Genomic DNA, 22,084 nt, shown 5'->3' on the forward strand with positions numbered 1-22,084 from the left:
AAATACTACAACAATGCAATTTCGTGTAAGGAGTTTGGTGTCTAATCAGAAATAACACAATATTAAAAGATTTCTAATTAAAGTTATTTAGGATATGTATCTTTTCTTTCTTTTTAAAATCTGAATCACAGTTTTAATTAGTCTCCAGTTTAGTATAAGTGTTTTGCTCTATGTGTTTCTAAGCTGGCTCGTAAACTCAGTAATCCGAATTAGAGCCTCTGGTGACCATCTGCTGTCTCCACCGGCGGCTCCGCGCACTACTTTGTTACTGCATTCACCTCAGCCCGCCCCCTCCGTGTGTGTGTATGTATGTGTGTGTGTGTGTCTGCGTGTGTGTGTGGGTATAGCCTACCGGGCGGAGTAATTCGTGTTGGTATCTATTGAGTGCATGTGTGTGCGCGAGAGTGCGTGCTACGGCTGCTGCTTGTCACTCATTGTGCCGCGAACACGGGTAGCGACAAGGACCAAAATTCCGTCCGGTAGCAGTTGTTGTCCCTGGAAAGGCTGATATCTGTTTTCTCCCCCCTCCATCAGTAGAGACACCTCGCTTGTTTAAAGTGCGTCTGCTCTTCAAGGAGAATATCTCTGTGACACATTACAATGCTTCAAACAAGGGACCTCATCTGGGGATTGCTTTTCATTGGCTGTGCAGGTAAGATGCTGACTTATTTATTATTCATATTAGGTTATATTGTGGGGATTAATTCCAAAGCAAAGTGTGCAGAATGAAGGCCGAGCTGTGTTGTGATTCTGGAGCAGCATCCTCTGGTCCCGCCGCCGGCGGCATCCTTGTCACCGACTCCGGACAGTGGCGTTAGGTTAGAGCTGCTGGTGCCCTGCAGAATTCACACACGATTGGGCCAAAAGTTTCTGCAAGAAGTGAGACTTTAAACGCTTTATGAGACGAGTAAAGCTCGAATTACCAACCAGGACGCTTTAATGCAGTTTCGAGGTGTTCTGTCTCTAGTTTTCGTGTCTGCTTCGGTGCATTTTTGAATATCTCCGCGCAGTACAGAGGAGGTATGCCCGCACAGGTCCGGTTGGCTCACTGTTGTCTCACAGTTAACTGCAGGTTTATGTAATTTGGGTGAAAACTGCGCACACGTGCTGCGTTTTTATGCGAGTTGTGAGTTCATGCGTGTGGGGAAAGGTTAGTGGATGCTGGCGGAGATTAGGACTGGTGATGCAGGGACGCTTGCTGTGCCCCTCATGCCAGCAGATATCGCTTCTGCTCTCCGTGGCTGCGTGTGAGCGACTGTTTTCTGTTCCAGACACCAAAATAACCGGAATTAAACGACATATGTTCATGTGCAGAAGTCCAGCACGGCTCTGGTACTTGTGCTGGGTCAGCTGTGACGCACCGAGGATGGAGTGTGAGGAGCGTCGCTCGGTCTGCGCTAGGATGCTTTGTTTCAATGCACACAAACAGGTTTAATGAGATTGTTTATCGAGATGAAATTGGAATTTTGTGTCCCATAATTACGCGCTTAAACTCTTTCCGTTGGATGGATTAGATGCGTCCAGCAGTTCGACTCTGGCCATCATCGGATTTGGCACGCAAACACTATTTTGCGCGGATGTGTCAGTGTGGGGATTTTAGAGTTTAACATCAGTCTGATCACAGCCTTTGACCTTTTTTTATGTGTCATAACCTCTGTTTCTTTAGTTTTTATGTATTTTAAAATAAGAAACTGGAGTTTTCAACTTAGGTCTGTGCGTTTTTAGGCGCAAAATGATGTTGACAGACAGGCCCGGGCTCATTTGATCGTAGTTTTTCTTAATTTGGTTGGTTGTGGGGGGAAATTCGTCATCCACTGAAGGCGACTGAATAGTCATTCAATGTATACAATAGGATCCAATCCCAGAGCTCCCATGGTTATATAGGGCGGGAGGGGACCCATCCCCCCCGCCCCCTTAAACCCCCACCTCCTCCGCTTCTTCTCACATCCTCCTTCCCTCCCTGCATCTGCCCCCTTCTTTCTATAGACTGCAACTGTGCGCTCCGAGTGGAGTTTGAGAACCCGCAGGGGTCGTTGGAGAGAGGAAGAATAGTTTGATTTCATAATAATGTAATTCAGTAGTCAGTATCCCAATTAGAATACGAGGATTATTCTAACCTCGGGTTTAGATTTCACCACTCTTCCTTCATATTCCTCAGGTCTGCAGTTTTCTTTTTTTGTATTAATTTTCTATTTTTGCATTCAGTCTAATTTTTGTCAGAAAAAGCCCAGATGAGCCTGAGGCTGATATTGATATTTTATATTATTTACACTGACATAAGATTTATAATATACTACATGTATGTATTTAATATTATTAAAGCCCCCTTATATTTTGTTATAAAGACAATTTGACCAAGCTATAGTGAGCTTGACATGTTAAAGGTCCAGTGTGTAAGATTTATGAGGATTTAGTGTTAACATATGGTTTAAATTGAGTGTAACATTCATAAGTAGACTATGTTTCATTTGTGTATAATCACCTGAAAATAACTTTTTATCTACAGAGGGTGCATATCATCCGGAGTCGGCCATACAAACCAAACACCGACTATAGATACAGGCTTTTGTGTTTTTCGCTAGTTTTTTGGCCATTATTGTTTCTCGTACTTACTTGGGACAGTATAGAGAGACAAGGTATTTGCAATCTGCAGAATTTTTCACACTGGCCCTTTAAAGTTGAAAAGTGAATTTGTCACTACCCTCTTGTGGACAAACTCTTAAATATACAGTATGTGTGCTGTAATTAGGGCTGGGTATAAAATATTCAATGCCAGTACCAGTAAGGCTTGGGTGGTATGAAGGTATTACAGTATTTTGGATTTAGTCCCAATTATGAAGGTAAACCAGCAAACACTGCAGACTACTGATTGGTCAGAGTAGAGCAGCATAGTGAGTGTGTAACTTTAGCTTTTGATTTTTATAACTTAAACTTTTAATTTTTACTGTCTGTGGTATCAGAGGGTGATGGTGGATGATTGCTAAATGAAGGAAAAGTGATTAGTAAAGTTGTCAGTCTGGCAGCAAATGTACTGTTTAGGTTTGAGTTTGTCACATAATAAAATACGTAAACTGTAGCTTCTCGACACCAAAGCAGAGCTCTTGTGTGTGTCATTTCCCACGCTGATGCCAAGTTTCACACGAATACTGCCATACTGTATACCCCAGTAAAATATAAGAAAGTTATGAAGATACGAAAAAACAGATACCACCACCAGTAGTGATACCTTTATTTTGACACCAGTTCCTAAATTTTGTTTATTTACAATACCAATTTTAGAAAATACATTTTAACAAAATTAAAATTACATTACAAATTGTGGTACAAATCTTGAATTTCATTTAATTTCATTTTTCTCCCTCTTTTGACACTTAATGGAGTTTAACAAAAATATATTTACCACAACATAGTTAAACTTAAATTGTTTGTTTTAGAGCCGCAATGATTAATTGACTACTAAATTAATCACCAACTATTTCAATAATTGGTTAACCATTTTGAGTTTGCTAAGAAAAAAAGCCAACACTTTCTGATGTCAGCTTCTTAAATGTGAATATTTTCTGCTTTTTTTCACTCCTCTCTGGCAGTAAACTGAATATCTTTGATTTGTGGAGAAAATAAGACATTTGAGGACGTCATCTTGAGCTTTGGGAAAAGCCAATCAACATTTTTCACGGTTTTCTGACATTTTATGGACCAAACAACTAATAGATTAATGGATAATGAAAAGGCCGATAGCCTGTGTAATGGTCGGGATCTATTGGGCTGTGTGGACATAATGTGTCTCAGTCTGCACATCAGTGACTCAACTGGGGCTACTATTAACAATTATTTTCATTATCGATTAATCTGCCAGTTACGTTGACAATTAATCAATCATTTGATCTCTAAAATGTTAAAATCTTTGTCCAACCAACCGTCCAAAACTCAAAGACTCGGTCTACTGTCATAAATGACAAAGAAAAGCAGCACTATCCTCACATTTAAGAAGCTGAAACCAGCAAATGTCCACATTTTTGCTTGAAAAATTTGACAATTATCAAAATAGTTGGCAACCAATTTTCTTTTGATTGATTAATTGACTAATTGGTGCGGCTCTAGACTTGACAGTATTTGCAGGCCTCTGATAAAAAACACAACCAAACTCGCTGCACTTCAGTACGCATCATTTAAACAGACTGTCTTTTAAATTTCCTACATAATATTTTAGAGGTATTTTTTTTAAATCAACAGTATTTCTTGCCACTTTGTACACCCAAACACTGTGTCAGCCTGTCACTGTTAGCGGTGTGGAGGGCGGTGTGCTACCAACAACAGTCGGGATATGTTCATCTTTTTCTATATGATTCATGATCCTGCCGAAATATTCTGACGCCCCCGCAATTCACTGCGCCTCATATGGGGGGTGGGGTGAAAGGAACCAAGAGGGAGATAATTAGACAACTGTGCCGTAGCTCTGCCTTGTTGCAAGAGGGGAAGAAACTCAAAGAAATTGATCACATTATTTGATAGGCCCGGGGTATATTAAAAGGGTAATGACAGTATCACACAGTTTGAAGGCTCAGCAATTTAATTACATTTATTGATTTCCAGTTCCCGTTCCAGTTCAGTGATAATTAAATTTTGAGGCTAGCAACAAACATTAGGATGGAGAACCAGAGCACCCTCAAAGAAATGACTGAATAATGGTCGGATTAAAATAGAATATGATTTTAGTAGTGGACGCAGACAGACAGTGTCCTTTCTTGTCGTGGTCTGTCTGCGGCCAGATGGATTTAGTCTGGTGTGTTCTGACACGGTGTTATTGGGGTGACCCGCCTTGTCCATGGTCGTCATTCTGCAGCCTTGTGTAATGTGATGGAGGCTAATTTGGGTAACAAAACTATTCATCACACCTATTCCACAGTGAAAATGTCAGATGTGACGGATGTGAAATTATCAGTTTCAGGTTTGCAGAGAAGTGATCCTTGATCACTCTTAATGTTTACATAACAGTTTGACCATATGAACTTAGGTTTTTGTCAAACAAACAAACAAAATAAATGAAAACTTTGTTGGCTAAGACTCTTCTCGTTGACTTTTTAAGGGAAAGTGCTGGTGTTACGTCCTTTGCTGTCAGCAAACAGCGTTAGCACCATTTGAAAAACATGCAGCCTCCTCATTTCAAAGGGACCACCACGTTGACACAGCAGGAATCCTGATACAGAGAGCTCTGGCAAAGGAAAAGCAACGCCGGGTCGTCTGCTCAACTTTTGCCTCTGTGTCATCTGGCAAGCCGCAATGTCAAATACGTGCAAGTGGGCATTCTTGATAGATTGAACTGTAATGTGACCAAGGTAATTCCACGTTTGCTTTGCAAGATGGAAGATAAAATTACTGCCGTCATGATAAGTTTCCAGTTTCCAAAGTTGTACAAATATTCTTCATGGTATTATAAAGCACTGTGCAGCGTTTGATCTCTTCCAGACTCAAACTAATGCATCTATTACTCAAACTGGACTTCCTCAATTAGACTTCTTCATTTCGCCGGTACCTGAAACAGCAACAGCCCCCACCTGTTTGTGTTTCTCAGATGCCGCTTTTGTTCTGAATTCCCAGTTGTTGCTGTGCACCTGCTATTCCATTAACTATTGGACTTCAAGAGCAAAGCAGATCCATCCGCTTTTGAGTCTTAAGACAAAGCGAAGTGAACTGTGAAGTTCATTTAATGGACCCCTGGATCTAAAACAATGTTTTGATGTGTCAAGCGTGGGGCTGCTACCAAGAAAGAAGAAAAAGTTTAACTCGCTTTTTGAGGGAGCGAAAATACACAATTCCTAAATGACTAACATATGGGACTTTAACTGCTGTGGTGAGTTCAAAGCCACTATGAAAATAATACGGGCTATTTTTGACTTAGGGGAACTGGAAAAAGCAGCCAAACAAGGGAAAATTATAAGGCGTTTTTAGTCTGCTCTCCGAATAAACCTAGATTCTGGAACTTCAGAACTTTGCTCTGTAGTTGCAACACGATCCAGGCTGCATTCAGAGTGACATGTACACATTTTGGACCAATTTATTACAGTTTATACTGATCACATTCTCGTCAGCACAGGGGCTGCTCAGATTACAGCTTGTACACTCCTTTTGGATTCAGTTCATACACTGCACTACTGCTACTGTACAGTTAGAAAATCAAAAGACGGCATCAGAAAATGACTTCTCATTGAGCCATAATTGCAAGTTTAGTTGATTTGCCAGATGTGAGGTCCACGCTGCTGCTGGAGTTTACACAAGCCTCACTCATTACTCTCTTTTTCCACGTACTTTATTCTCCTCACCGGCATTTCAGTCTGTGTATTGTTTAAAAAAAAGAAATGAATTGCTTTACAACTTTATGGTAATGTTAGCCTACTGTATTCTCTCTAAACAGACTAAACGCACCCTGGAACATTCTCTGCACTGGTCACACAATAGGTGAACTGTTGAATTGAATTTAAAGGGATAGTTTCGACTATTTGAAGCTGTGCTGATGAGGTCCTTATCCATAGTCAGTGTATTAACTGAAGTAGACGCCCTAGCTTGGAGAAGCAGAGAGGAGTGCCAGCATGGAAACTAAACAATGAACTGCTGCAGACAGGGTCAGCAACAAAACATGCAACATCTTACAACTGTACATTTTCAACCAGCCCTCTGAAGCCAACCGTAGTGCTGATGAGGCCCAGGATGAAAGGGAAAAACAGCAGTTTTACCTTTCAGGACACAGTAGTTGCTGTAGTAACGCTGCCCCGATCGGTTAGTTTTTTTGTGTTATTGTGTGACTCTGAACCTGAACCGAGCTTTTAAAAAGCCAAAGTCACACAATGACACAAACAAACTAACATCAAGGCAGCGGCACTTCGGCAACTAGCGTTTCTGTGAGGTAAAAGTACCAGAAGAAATTGCATAAGATACTTCCAGTGATTAAGTCCATTTCAAAGATGGGACCTGGGCCCTCTACAGGACTGATACATCCAAACAGAAGAACAGAAGAAATTATAATTGATGAAAATTCAAATAACCTGCCAAACTGGAGTCAACAATTAGGACACTACAGCCCCAGTTTAGTTTGAAGGCCTACAAATTCCAAAATGTGCTCTAATTTTATTTTGTTTCATACCAAAATGTGCCATTGCAATATGAAATCCAAAAATATTTGTATGGCATTTAATAAATATTTTGCGTTATAATCTGAAAAAGTGTTACTGATCTCCACTTAAATCACAACAAATGAACAGAATAACAGAGTGCTGATTATAAATGTCATCAGTGTTTGCAGATCTGTGGATAAAACATCATACATTAATCAAACAGTTCTTAGACATTGGAATGAAACTCTCTGAGGCAGTGGGTTTTGATTAATTATCCATAAATTCATGTCATCTCACAGTGCTTCTTCATACTGAATCAAAAAGTACAGATAGTTCCGACAGATAAGTTCAAAATGACTCGGCTGGCTGTTATATTTCTTCTCTGCTGACTGTTAGATGAGGATGGGCTGTCTTTGCATATTAATCAGCGCATGAATGGGGACCATGAGTGATTTGCATTGTGTGAGCAATGAAGGCGTCCTGCGGAATTGAATGTGGGAAAAAAAAAGAAGAAAAAAAAAAGAGAAAAAGGAGATGGGTTTGTCATGCAGAATGGGGGCTGCCCCCCTCCCCCAAACATCCAACCCTTGAATGAATTTTTCTTTCTTTATCAGCTTGGCATTACATTGCAAAACCCAATACAGTATAAAGAGTGTGTACCTAGCTGCAAAAAATGGGTAAACTAACACACTCTTTGATGAATTGCATTGTGCTCACATTCATTGAACATGAAAGTCAATTGAAGTAAAGCTAGAAACTGTATCTTTTTCAGTTTGAATTTGCATGCAGAACCTCTTCCACAAACTTCCTTTCCAACACACAGTGTTGCTTCTGACAATTTAAAGGGATAGTTCACCCAAAAATGGAAAATTCAGTCATTATCTACTCACCCTCATGCCGATTGAAGGTTGGGTGTATTTTGTTAGTTTGCAAAACACCGCTGGAGTTTCACAGGAAATCAGCGTTGCAGAGTCTCCCAAACAATGGAAGTGAATGGTGACCAGTTGTTAAATGTAAAAAAAACCCAACTGGGAATGAAACATAAAATGCTACATACTGCTCGATTGGCATAGTCCAAGTCTCCTAAGTCTGCTTGGCGTGTCGGGGTTTAGGAGACTTGGACGAGCAGTATGGAGGCATTTTATGTTTTTATTCTGTTGCTCTTTTAAGTTTGAAAACTGGTCACCATTCATTCATTCATTGTTTGGGAGATTCTGTAATGCTTCCTGTGAAACTCCTGCAGTGTTAAGCAGACTAAAAAACTAAACCTGACCTTCAGTCAGCATGAGGGTGAGTAGATAATGACTGAATTTTTGAACTATGCCTTTCAGATGAACTTCCAGCCTGTGTTGGTGGCTGAAATAGGATTAAACTTAATTACGAGCTTATATATTTTATGGTGTGCTTTAGGGTTGGACAATATGGCAATACTGTTTCCACCATGGGAGCTATGCTTGTGAGATCTCACAATTCCAGCTGCCTTGTGAGGTGACATGATTTGGACAGTATGTGATGTGACAGTGACAGTCAGTGGCAGTAGTGCCTCTCTTGTCACAGAGCAGGAAGCATCCCATCCACGCTTATTTGCAATTGTTAGTGTTAAAATCCCCAAATCCTTAAAGCTTTTATTTTGAAAGCTTGTTAGTTTACTGCTTAAGTGTTTTTTAACTCAAATGTTGCATGTTTATTTGTATGGCAGTTCCTTGCAAATAAAATAAGAAAATGATCAAATGTGATAACCATTTCTTAATTGAATTTACAACTACACTACTGTTGTTATCATGTACCATTTAAAGTACATATAACATAATAGAAGATTGCCCATCCTGGATGTGCTTACCAAGTTGCTAATGCCCCTTCTGAAAATACTGCGAGAAAAGCCCACGATTCTGTCAGTCATATTTAACTGCAAAATTTTTAGCTTTAAAAAATATTATAAAATCAGTCTTTCTAATGTAAGAAAACGTAAAGGACTTAGAGTCTCTGCTAATCCATCCATTCAAATTTACAGAACTTTTAGAAATAGCCAGATGTACTGAAAGCTTGTCTCAGACCTGCCGTGTTCTGGTCGCTTCACCCGGTTGATTGCATTGGCTCTTATACTAAATAACTCCTCAGTTCTCTTCAAAGGAGAGTTTGGAATCCCAGCAGGGTGAACTTGTAGCAGCTTCTAATGGATTCAGATAAACTGTGCTTGATGTGAAAGTGCCCCAAGATCACATTCAGCAAGGTAAAACATCTCTGGGAGTGGTTCTGATTCAAAACAGTCTTTGAAGCCGGTGGTGCCTTTAGGCTAATAGCCACGCTGTGCATGGAGAATATGGAAGGTGATGGTGGATGGACAGTAGTTTTCTGTGACACTCAGCATAGCAGAGTCCTTTTACTCTCACCTCTTTGCATCAGTGCTGATGATCTGGGCTGCTTTGGCACGCAGCTCCCTGCATCTCTCTCTCTCTTTTTTTTTTTTTTTTTCTCTGAGCTCTGTTTAAGTGAGACTGCCAAGTCTGGTGATGGTGCCCAAGGTGACGATGGACTACTTAACTGTGTAACAGAATCCCAGCATGATGTCCCTGTCCTCCTTGAACTGCCTGGAGAACAACAAGCACCGATTTTATTTGGAATAGATACTGTTTGTATTGATGTTCCAGTTTTCTTTATTGTCAGCATGGGGCCCAGTGTTATTTATAGCCTGTCACTAGTCTGACTTACTTCCCTCAGGACTGGCACTGGTGAACAGATGGTATTCTGTCTGTGAAAGTCAAAGTCACTTCTGAGTTGTCTTGAGTGTTGATACTCAATTAAAAAAGTGTCATTTTTACTAGGTTTGCAAATTTTGTGCATTTTCCTTAATTGAATGTTGAAAAATCACTAATTGATTAATCATTAATAATTAATAAGATACTAAAGCATTTTCCCCCAATTTTAAGTTTTATTTGAACTATTCTATTTGCACATTAGTTATGTCAGATGAGGTGTAATTACTGCCATTTCTAGCCTAACAAGGGAAGCCAAACCAAATTGAGATCTGGAGAAATGGCACACAAATACATTATCAGTTAGAGCTGAGCAATATGGCTTATAGATGATGTCTCAGCACTTTTAGGCAATTCCACAATATATGATATATCTCTCAATTTACACATTTTCTCTAAAATATCTTACCATAAATTATTAAACAGTGCAAGCACATGATGATATTATAAAATGTGATGCTGTAGATTAAATTACCCCAAGAGTATATAATGTAGTTAGGGCTGGATGATATGGACGTTGACCCTTTTGCAAAATAATGACATTTTTGATAAATAATAATCAGTAATGTGGATCTAATAACAAAGTGGATGAGGACAAATAATAGAGCAGTTAAAACAGTCTGTGAAGTTCAAAATCCAGCCTTTGAAACAAGAAGAAAACAACACTTATGCCATATCATGATATAACTAATCATTGATAAAACAATTAATAATAATAATGATAAGATTCAAAATTTGTTTTTTTTTCCTCAGTGTATGTTATATTTGCTAAATTCTAGAAGCTGCTTGTCCTTATTCAAAAAATGGCTCTGTCTAAACAAAACAGTATCAACTTGGGCACATTTTGTGCTATTTCTAGACGAACAAGGCAGACCAAACTAAACTGTGAGAAAACCTGTGAGCTCTGGATGAATGGTATACGAAACATACTTTGCTGTTTAATACACTTTTAATCGGTTAAAGTCTTAATGGTAAATCAATTAATGATTAATCTATAACATCCCTAATGGGAGCAGAATATTAGTTTCACAGGTTGCGCATGCTGCTTTACTAGATTAAGCAAAGTGCATCTATAGAAACTTGTTATTACCAGCTTTGTCGTTTTGAGAGAGGGAAAAAGGCGTCATTAATATCGGAAGATAACCAAGGTTGCAGTATCAGTATCAATATCGGACAAGGAAAAAGTGGTATTGAGCCATTCCTTGTTAAATTCTTAATGGCTTGTTTTACATTCCTTTTTTGAACAGGTCGGCGGTTTCAACCAAGCCATAAAATTCTGTTTAGAAGTTAGACGTGTGGATGGACGACACCGTAAAGGAGCAGTGAGGAGGATTTTTATGGCATGTAGCAGTGAGATCACTACTTGCAAACACCTCACCTCTCCCTCCCCTTCCTTGTTGGAAAGCTTACGGTGGTCACACACTTTGCAAAAAAATGTGAAAGGTCCTTTCGTGAGATAATGTTTGGTTTGTCTGTTCTGCACTACTGAGGAAACATGGCGGTGCACCGTGGTGATGCTCTCTGTCGATATAAATGACTCATTCTAATGGAATGAAAATACAACAGTTCTTATTTTCAGGTGATTATACACTGATGAAAACATACTTATGAATATTACATTCCATTCCTGCCATATTCTGCAAATAGAATCATATGCACTGGACCTTTGTGTGATTTTCCGAATAGATATTTGCTTCTGATTTGTTTAGTGTGTGTGCAGGTAATGAGTTCCACTGGCTGGAGGCTCTATAACATTATTATTATGAATATTATTTTCAATTTCAACCACCTTCTGCCAATAAATCCTCATAAATCTTACACAGTGAGGCCTTAATATAAAACCTCTGTGTTCGCTGCAGTAACCTTTATCAGGGGATCACACATACAGTACTGTTGCACATCAGCACAGAATGATTCCTTAATGATGGATTACTGGCAGCCTTTCTTTCACAAGTCACAAGTGCAGAGAGTAGGAGGTTTTGCTTGATTGCCCCTTTGTTCAACTAAGCCTCCAAGTGATGAGAAAAGCCAGCAGTGTCATCCATGTGTACCGATAGATTTTTATACATACATGTCAACTACAGGGAGTCATCAGTTAAAGTCATTTTGATAATTTTTGATAATTTCCCATCACACTTCTAGGATCAAGAAGTATCTAATATTGATTTTTCTCCCCAAAATGACAAACTGGTAGTTTTGTGAATTTAATTAAACATCTATTTCCATGCTTCATCTGTTATTTCTAGTCCCAGCTCTCCCATCTTATCTTATCTTTGTTGTATGGATTATTTCTCCTTTCCCTCGGAGGTTTTCATACACCTTTCCCATTGTAAGCAGCCTCTTATTTGCAAGTATCTATAAAAAATTATTATCTGATATTAGGTGGAATCGATCCAATCCAATATCACAGCCCTGATTCGCATGCTGATCTAAATTCCACAATGCCACGTTTTTTCTATATGTAAGCTCTACACTAAGCCATGCAAATCAAGAGCTGAAGAGTACTTTTTCACGTCTGATCTGCATATGAGTGTGTTGTAAGGGAAAAGTATTGCAAAATACTGTGATATGATACAGCTGGACTGGAGAATAACCAGCATATGCCACCATCTTCTAAACAATACACTATTAATGCATGACAAACACATTGCTAACACATGACAAACACAAACACTAACAAACAGCAACATTTGCATTTTGGAACATAAATTAGCAAACTTAAACTTAGCAATGCATCATGGAAGATTATGCAAATGTCACAAGCCAGAATCCTACAGCTCCCCACAATGGTTGAAGGACGCCGTTACACGAGTTGCATTACACAAGTTGCATTACACAAACTACACAAGCTTTCCAGATAGAAGTTCATTTTGTGCCCCGTGTAATCTTACTGCAACAATAACAACTACTATTGCTACTACTAGAGAAGAGAGGTGGTATCAGTATAGTATTGGTATCAGCAGATATCCAAATTCAGATGTCGGAACTGGATTGGAACTGAAAAATTTGGATTTGTACATTTCTATTTGGTAAGTTTGGTCATGTTTAAAAAATATCCTGGGAATATTTTCAAAAGAATCCATCTCTTATTCAGGGTAGATTTGCCAAAGTCTAACCAGTCCCCTTTAGGCATGTATAAAAGACACAGGCTGTTGCATTTGGTTTAAATTCCAGATCCCCTGAAATTTCCTTGAAATAAATCAGTGTAGATTTTTGAGGCAGATGCTTCAACACTGACCGCGTGTTGTGGTCGGTTGCTGCCAGCCACAATACGCGACTAAATGGCAAAACAAACCAGCTGTTTATTGCACACATCAAGACACTGTTTTCAATGTTAGCCCACACACAGGTGGCATCTTCACACATTGCCCCATTTCCCAGTATTACCTATCCAGAAGCACAGTGGTTTCTATCAAATTTACTTCCTGGTTTGGCACATCCTGGCTCCTCTACCTGGACTACCTCTGTTTGTATTGCATGTCCGGTGTGTGCTCCAGGCATCGGGCCATTTTCCTGTTGTGCTAACACCAGGTATCAATGTCCCCTTTGTCAACCGTTTTGGCCCATGAAAAGGTATGTCCACAATTACAGCTTGGACTCACACGTGCCAACACTTCAGCCGAGGCACACGGACAGAGATGCTTGTGTTCCTGTCTGACAACCCTGTTGTCCCATGTCTGTGTCCCTTCTTTAAGACCCCCTCCAGTGAAAATCACCATTTTAACCTTGTTAGCATGTCCGTGTAGTGTTTTTAATGCGTTACAAGACATATCAAGAGCAAAATAAGGAGTAAACTCCATGTCTGATCATTCATTACTTCGAAACTGCAGTGAACAAGGACAGTTTGAAAAAAACAGTTTCAGTCAGGCTGGGCATATGACGTCCCTAAACCTAAGGAACCAATCCCTTTAATCGAGGTGGTGGCACTTATCATTGGCGGCGATGTCCAGCCCACAGGAGAAGCTGGATATAGCTAGTCACTCTGATTAGCTAGCAAATCAGAGGAGAAGCCAGCTGCAGCTATTTGGGGGTCGGGGAGGGGGTTTGTGTGGAGAGGGTGGGGACTATTTGCATATTCATGAAACCTTGAATACTAAATGAAGGCAAGGTGAAGAGCTATATGTCTGCATGTGTTATTAATTCTTGCAGAGCATTTTATATTGTTTAAAACATGACTGGAGGTGGACTTCACGATCTTTAGGTCACTGAAAACAATGGGACCAATATTGTTTTAAGAATAAGATTCCACCCTGTTTCTGCCAAATATTCTCAGTTTTCCTGCACTGAAGTCCCTGTTACTCATTACCCACCTGGGAAAGTACCAGACAGATGTAACTCATGGTCATATTTCCACTTTCTCAAGTGGTGTTTAGTTTGAAATGTGTTATTATTATTCGGCAGCACTGCATAGAAAATATGATTTCAGTCATCAGTAACCTGCAGACTTTATTTGGACTTCATTATCCATCTTTGGTGTGCATTAGTTCCAGTGACACTGCAAGATAACGTGATTGTCACCCTGGCTCTTCCATGATGCTCATAGTACTGCAAGATGGAGAGTGCCAATTCTGTAGATTTTATTTTAGTTACTTCACTCGTGGTGCAGCTTAGGGACTCATTGAAGTAAAAGCGCAAGACAGTCTAAGGCAGTTTGTTCCAGGATTTCAGCTGCCTCGCTCATATCACACCTGCTGTATTTGTCTTCAGTTCAGGGAGGATTTTCTGCTCTGAAATTCTGCCTTTCAAACCACCTGGAGAGGCAGCTCATTTTCTTGTACACCTGGTGTCTACAGGGATAATTGTTGCTCATTTAAGATGCATGCAGTGATGTTTTTTCCACACAATTCATCCTGATTGTGTGTCAGTTTTTGAAATATTTTTCTCTTTTTTCCCCTGAACGTCTTTTTGTTTTACTTGATAATCTTTATTTTGTGAGCGGCCTGTTGCATCATGCCACTGCCTGCACTACACTCTTAGAAATAAGGGTTCCAGAAGAGTTCTTCTTAAAGGGCTGAGGTTCTATCCAGAACCGTTTGTTTCCGAAAAACCCTGTTTTTGAAGAAAGGTTTTGTCAAGGCTTCTTTGTAAGACTAAGGGTTCCATTAAGAACCCTTTTCATCCAAAGAACCCTTTTTGTGAGGAAGAGTCATGGATTGTTGAAATCCTTGAAGAACTCTTTCATCAAGGGTTTGTCAAGGGTTCTTTGTACCATAACATAAAGTGTTCTCAATAGAACCATTGGGGTTTCTTTTCCACCAACGAAGCTGTTGCTCTTGAACCACTGTAAACAAGGATCTAATCAACAGAGGGTGTTGCACAATAATAAACAACTTGTAGAATGTGACACACCAACTATGGTTCTCGAGGAGAACCGGAAATTGTTTGGTTCCACCTGGGAACCGATTGTTCAGGTTCTGAACCAGTTCACTTTTGGTGGAAATGCTCAAAACAGGTCAAAATTAAGTTCTTGAACTGGAATGAGGCCAGTTCCATGCTGGCGGAAAAGGGAATGGTTTTTGGAATTTAAAAAGGTTCTTGTTAGAGCCCCTTGGATGGATTCTAGATAAAATCCTTTGGCTACAAAAAGGTTCTGGATAGAAAAGGTCTTGGGTAGAACTGTCAGGGAGGGTTACAACATAGAAGTGTTCTCTATAGAACCTCTCATTTTAGGTTCTGGTTGAAACACTTCACAGATGGTTCTACTTACAACCCTTCATGTTGCAAGAACTCAACATAAAGTGTTTCACCATCTGTGAAATGTACAACCCTGAAGGAGTTTCAAGTGTAACAAAAAAGGATTCTCCAGTGAGAACGAGCTGAAAAGCGCTTTACGTTTTTAGAAAAGAAAACGTGTTTTAATGTCCGTATTAACCCGAGGTCTCACCGCAGTGATACTGAGTGTCATCAGGGAGGCCGACGTGGCCTTCTTTGTTGTTTGAGCCTTTGATTGGCTGCTCAGGTAATCACTCATTAATCCCTGTGTTTTCGTTCGGCTCGCATTAGATGGGTGTGGGATAAATAGAGGCGGTGAATTAGTGAGTGCACTCCTAAACCCGGCCGACACAGTGCTGCTCCATGTTGAATGCACGCCATTTAAATTCAGCCCACAAGTGGTGCATGCTGCTTATACCGACCTGAATAGATGCATGTGCAGCAAGTAAACAAAAAAGTACATGAAAGCCAACTGTGTGGCAAACAGTAGAGGCTGGAAGGCATATATTTCTACGTGCTTTGGCATCACTGAGTCCTAATCAAACGGATGTTGTTCTGTCTCAACGAACAGCTGCAAGTTTTCAGAAAATGTTAAGCTTGGTCTGACAGAGGTTTAACAGGTTTATATAGTTGCTAGAGCTGCAATGATTAGTTGATTAATGGATTTTTAAAGAGGGATGCAGACATTAGTTATAATAGGTGATCCCACTAAATAATCTAAATGTGTGTGATTTGGTTAAAGAGATAGTCAGAGATACAGTGTTGAGTTTTTTTTCTGTTTCCTCCATGTGCCAGAGTCAGAAATTTAAAAGTCAATTTATGTCAAACAGCAAATAGCCTTTCCTGACTCACTGTTGAGTGTCTTTGGTATCAAATAATATAATCATGATCCCATAGACATCCAGGAATTGAGTGAAACTAAGCAAGTAAACTAAGATTTGGTGCCTGTTTTCAAGCTTTGTCTGAGGGAAGGCAGACAGTAATCAAACTTTGAAAACCTCTTGATCAAAAGGGAATTAGTTTTGATCGTTTTTTTTTTTCATGGATTAATAGTTACTTTTCAAGCATAAATGTCAAATGCTTTTCTTTGCCATGTATTACAGTAAAGGAAAAATCTTTGTGTTTTGAAGTGCAATTTAAACACCTCGTTTCAGGCTCTGATAAATTGTGATGTGCATTTTTATCAGTTTGTTTTTTACATTTTGTAGGCTTAAGAATTAACTGATTAGTCATGAAAATAATTGGCAGATTAATCGATAATGAAAATAATAGTTAGTTGCTGATATTAATGTTTTTTTTTTCCCATTTCCTGTATGTGACAATATGATATATCAGTGATAAGCTGGGATCAGAGAACACTTTGGTTGGGCCATTAAAATGGGTTTTCCTGTCCTTGCCACAATGAGAAATTGGCCAAATGAACCGCAGCCAATGTCTATTGCAAAGCTGAGATAATGCTCATTATTAGGACAGGAGAATACAACTAGTGCCTTATTTTTCTTAATTTAGTTTCAAAGTGTAGCAAAATTAATCTTAGACAATTAGTATAATTATACAATGCCATAATTGTATAATAGAATTATACTAATTAACATCAAATTATGTATGAACCTGTTAATAATGTTAAAGTAATTTTAAAAAGGTTGACCCGTGTTTGCTGGCCACCGCAGATTAAGGTAGCCTCAAGAATTTTGGGTATTATGTGTCAGCACACACTGCTATTGTTTGGCGCTCCACCTTAAGCTTTAAGCTCAGCATCCTTTCACTATCACTTGCTGGGCTGTCTTGGCACTGACATAGTTTAGGTGAACTAAAGTTGTCTGACACAATTTAACTGGTGCAGCTCAGAGAGCAACTTGAGGATTATTCTCACCTCAGTGACAAACGGTGTTTGTTTAATGCTCATCATGAGCACAAAGACAGAACAGGCTTCCTGTGAGTTTCCTGCAGTCAGAAATGCATCGTCTCACCTCACCTCATCTGAGCTGACGTGGGGATGCAAGGCCATAGTGTATCTGGGCATGTGTTTTACTGTCTCTTAATCCCAGGGAGTGACTCACCCTCATGATGTAATGCCTAGCAATGGCAGTTAGCTCATCCCAGGGCCTCCGCGATTGGCTGGTTTCCTCAGGTGCCAAGCCGCCACAGCCTTTGTGTGAAGAAAAAAAAAAAAGAAAAAGAAAACAAGTGCGTCTTGTGGGAGATGGGAACAAGGCGAGATGTGCAGCATGTGCAGTATTCTGTGGACTTGTTTACTGTCTAAATTGGCACGATTGTCAGCGAGCACATTCTTGAGGCGAGCATCCTCTGCGGCTCCGTGGTGTTTTCAGACCGTGCCAGCAGAAGTCCAGAATGACTTATTTCACTGCATACTGTTCACAGGCTCAGGTGGCTCAAACTCCATCTGTTTTCCCCAAGCGGCATTGGTCTAAGATATGTTATATTTTGTCTGTGTGTTTCGTCTGATCTTAATGGAAATGTGGGCTCTAATGTGGGAACCAAGTTGACAATTCTTATGCAAGACTTGTAGAGTTCTTTTTAAGCAGCCTTGCTGTGCATTCAAATGGCTGTGTGCAGAAGGCAGACTCAGGACCAACAAGGAGGGTTGTCCCGATACCAGAATTTTAAACTTTGATACAATACTAGTATAAGAAAATGATAATCAATACCTCTTTCGAAGTCGGAAAAATTCCTAGCCATCAAAAATATTACTTTTTTAAAATTAACAACCTGCACACAGTGCTTGTGCAGAAAACAAAATAACTGAACACTGTCTGGTTTTCCTGCAAGACAAATTTCATGCAGGACAATAAAGAACAGAACTGAACAGACACTAGAATCATTGTTTTTATAGCTTCAGTACTTTTGATCCCATCCAATGTTAGTATTGTATTGGTTTTATTGAAAAGGTATAGATACCTTGATTCTTTTTTCAGTAAATATTTTACAGCTATATTCTTGGACTTTTAAGTTTTGTGGTCAAATTAAAAGAATATTGGGTTTGTTTCTCTGTAATTGCATGATGGGCAACTGAACAGTCAGTGATTTTAACAGTGTGTGTTATAATGGTGTGAAATCAGCTGTGGGGTAATTCTATGGAAACAGGAGGAAACACAGAGGCACATAAAGGAGCTGTTGATTTGACAGTGGATGCAGCCCAGACTCTGCGGACCGTTTGATCAAACTAGTGTGTCAAATATCATCTAATTAACTGGTAAAATCCTGCCCACAATCTAATACGGGAGCTGCATATAACCAGAGCCCCGCTGCGGCTGCCCATATGGAAATCACATGTGAACAATGATGAGGTCGGACTGATCAAAATAAATGGGATATTTGTATTGGGTTGGTAGCAGGTGGTTGCAGGGTAACATTATCTAGGTGCTGAGAGGAAGTGGCTGTTGTCATAACAGAAACAAAGTGAACTTTAATACATTTAGCACCTGTAGGGCCTCAAAACTTTTTGAGCAACAACCAAAGTGCAGCATTAGGTATCAAGAAGTTGACATCACATGCTTGGTCAGATTCTGAGGCTTGTTTGTTTTTTGCAACTTTGCAACTTCACATTTTTTTTACCATAGTCATGGAAATAGTATTTATGGATTGATCAATATGAAATATTGTGTTAAACTAAGTTAATTAAAAAGTATTGATTTGATACTGAAACTCTGGTATCGTATTTTAAACATTTGGTGCCACTTTACAGTAAGACAGCCCTTAAAAATGGTTTCATATTAGGTTATTAATCAGGTTGTCCAGGACCATCCAGATAACTCTGTCCTCAAAAATGCAAAGCATCAACTCAAAGCTTCTGTGATGGTATGGGGAATGTGTTCCTGCCCATGGCATCATGGGTAACTGTCACACCTGTGAAGGCTCCATTAATGCTGAAAAATAAATGCAGGTTTTGGAGCAACATATACTGCCATCCAGACTTAACAGTCAAAAAGATTCATTTGGTATCAAATTAACATCAAATGACCAGATTCATGCAATAAGGCTTTGGCAATATTGTGTACCTTGACATTTTCAGCATTTTTCTTCTAACAGTAAGGCTCCTTTTTTCCATTAGTAAGATTAATTAGTAGGTAGCAGCGACTTGATCTTGGTCACACAAGCCCACATCAACATATGAAAACTATTATAACTTGTTGCAATCGCTAATTAATAATTATTATAAAGGGTTTTCCACCGAATTAATACCTAATTATACAACATTTATGATGCATTTATACGGGTAGTCTTATTGTAAAGTGGTACTGACACTTTCAAATGTTATCAGAGGAAATATAAATAAACAATTTTCCTAATGCACAAATTTGGACCAACTCTGCTTGAGCTCGCTCAGAATTCAGCACTCTGAAATTAAAACACAATCCCCAAATAAACTGTTTTTGTTGTTGTTGTTGTTTTTGTTTTGAATAATCAAGTGTTTTGTACTGAGAATCTTAACTATCATGGTAGAAAAAAAATACAGATGTAGGCATCCGTGCGAACGGATTGGTTAACCAAACGAAAGGATTACCACACCAAGGGTGTTATTGTGGACTCATTATTAATTTACTAATTTGTGTGCACAGATTAATATGCTGTGCGCTCAGTTTGGCAAGCCATGTGTACAGATAAATAAATCGCTGAAGAAATATTTGGAGAAGGGTGCAGTCAAGATGCACTCATGAGAAGGATGAGAAGGATGTCCGTCGATACGGACCCCTGACCTTCAGAATAAAAGGGGTGAGAGGTCAGATGAGTTAGATGCATTTATTAAAGTAATGTAATAGAGTTGGGCTGATGGATGATGGCGTTGTCCATATAAATGCCTGACAGTCATCATTCACTGAGCTCTACCATTGTGATATTGTGGTTTAAAAGTGCCTTTAGAACTGATGAATAAGTATTTTACGGAGTTTCAGCCAGAGAGCACAAAAAATAAGGATGGATTTATTATAATAGCACATTGCATCTCATTTATGAAAGGAAAAACTGCACAAAGTACAGCTCAATTTGTAACTAATATACAACATACATAGAGAAAGGATCCATTGTGGACATCACCATATGGCAATTAGACAGACAACACCCAGCACTACAGTATAATTTGGTATTTGTACCAATTAACTAACTCTTTTATTTATTTATTCTATTTCTTTGCTTTTATTGTGAAATCATACTCTGAAAGCCTTTCTTCAAAATGTCTCCTGAACTGTGTGATCTTTCCCCACATGATCCTTAGTGGCCTCTGTTGTTTTAATTGGATACATGCTGAAAAATGTTCTCTTTTGACAGAGCCTGACACTGCAAATGCGCGAGAAATACAAACACAACGCATTATAAAAAGGGTTTGACATGTTGGTTGTTTTTTAAAATTAGGATCACAACCAACTTCCTCTGAAAATTTGATGAGAGTCACCTCGATTTGACCCGATGCAAAACCCCTCGATGAGGGTCTTTTCCATTATGTGATTATGGCCGGGCTGCTGTGTTTGATGAGATCGGGAGAGGTCTGTAATTTATTAGGCTTTCACACTAACAGCTTTGTCGAAGAGCCGCTCCTGAAGAAAAGCCCCAGGAGTGGCTCGCTGTGAGGCGACGAAGCAGACAAAGGTGGAGGGCGGCAGGCAGGAGGAGGGGCGGAGGATGAGAGGGAGGCGGGATACAATGCAAAGTGTCGTCAAGTAGGAAGCGCCGGGCTCGGCGGGGCACTCCAACCTCTGGATTCATTGTTTCCCGCTCTGTCACTGGGGCTCCATTTCATGTCATAAAGCTCACTGAGTGCGGTAATATTGTTGGACGAGGAGACATGTTTTTTTTAGGTTCCCGGAAGTGAATTTCTCATTCAAACTCTCCTTTGTCATTTCTGAAAATCCTTATATGAAGAGCTTTAGCCTGGAAGCAAGCCAACTAACTACAAGATGAATCACAACCATAAAACATTTGATTCAGCACAAAAAAAGATTGGAAAAAAGACAAAAATACGAGACTATGTCCATAATTATTCTAAGAACCATTGCGAATGATAGCCCTTCTTCTTAAATATAACTTTCATCATTATTATACTGTTAATAAGTATTGTAAAATATTGTAGTTTGAGTTGTGTGTGTAAATAAATCAAAGTCATTGCTGCGTAACAACAAACGTTAGTGATCTAGCTTGTCAGCCTTTCCATGGTGACAGCGAGCTCCATTAGTCACAGATGTCGCTGTTACACTTTAGGATTGTGGGTAGTGCAGTTCTTCTCAATTACGTTGTAAATAAACCATAATCATTCTTAAAACAAGGTTGATATGAACCAGATTTGTTGCTTCTACAGGAACATACCATCGCTTTTGGTCAGTCTATCTTGGATGGTTACAACATTATGACTAATATTATAAATCAGACATTGCAGAGCAGTCATTCATTTCCAGACAGCTCTGAGAGAAAAACTCCAGTCATATTTAAAGATATCGAACATGGTGCAAAATCAAAAGCTCCAGTACTTGAGCTGCAAAGATTAACCAATCATTTGAT

At 39.4% G+C, this 22,084-nt stretch overlaps 1 protein-coding gene across 1 annotated transcript in view; it reads left to right on the forward strand.

Moving 5' to 3' along the window:
- Window positions 1-373: 373 nt before the first annotated feature.
- ncam1a (neural cell adhesion molecule 1a) overlaps window positions 374-22,084 on the forward strand; it is a 397,669-nt gene continuing 375,958 nt past the window's right edge. The window contains exon 1 of the mRNA XM_084730006.1: window positions 374-652. Within this exon, the coding sequence (XP_084586132.1) occupies window positions 601-652 (52 nt within the window). The 5' untranslated portion in view covers window positions 374-600. The remainder of the gene's footprint in view (window positions 653-22,084) is intronic.

Source organism: Lutjanus erythropterus, chromosome 11, assembly GCF_056507025.1.
Source record: "Lutjanus erythropterus isolate fLutEry1 chromosome 11, fLutEry1.hap2, whole genome shotgun sequence".
NCBI classification, from domain to species: Eukaryota; Metazoa; Chordata; class Actinopteri; order Lutjaniformes; family Lutjanidae; genus Lutjanus; species Lutjanus erythropterus.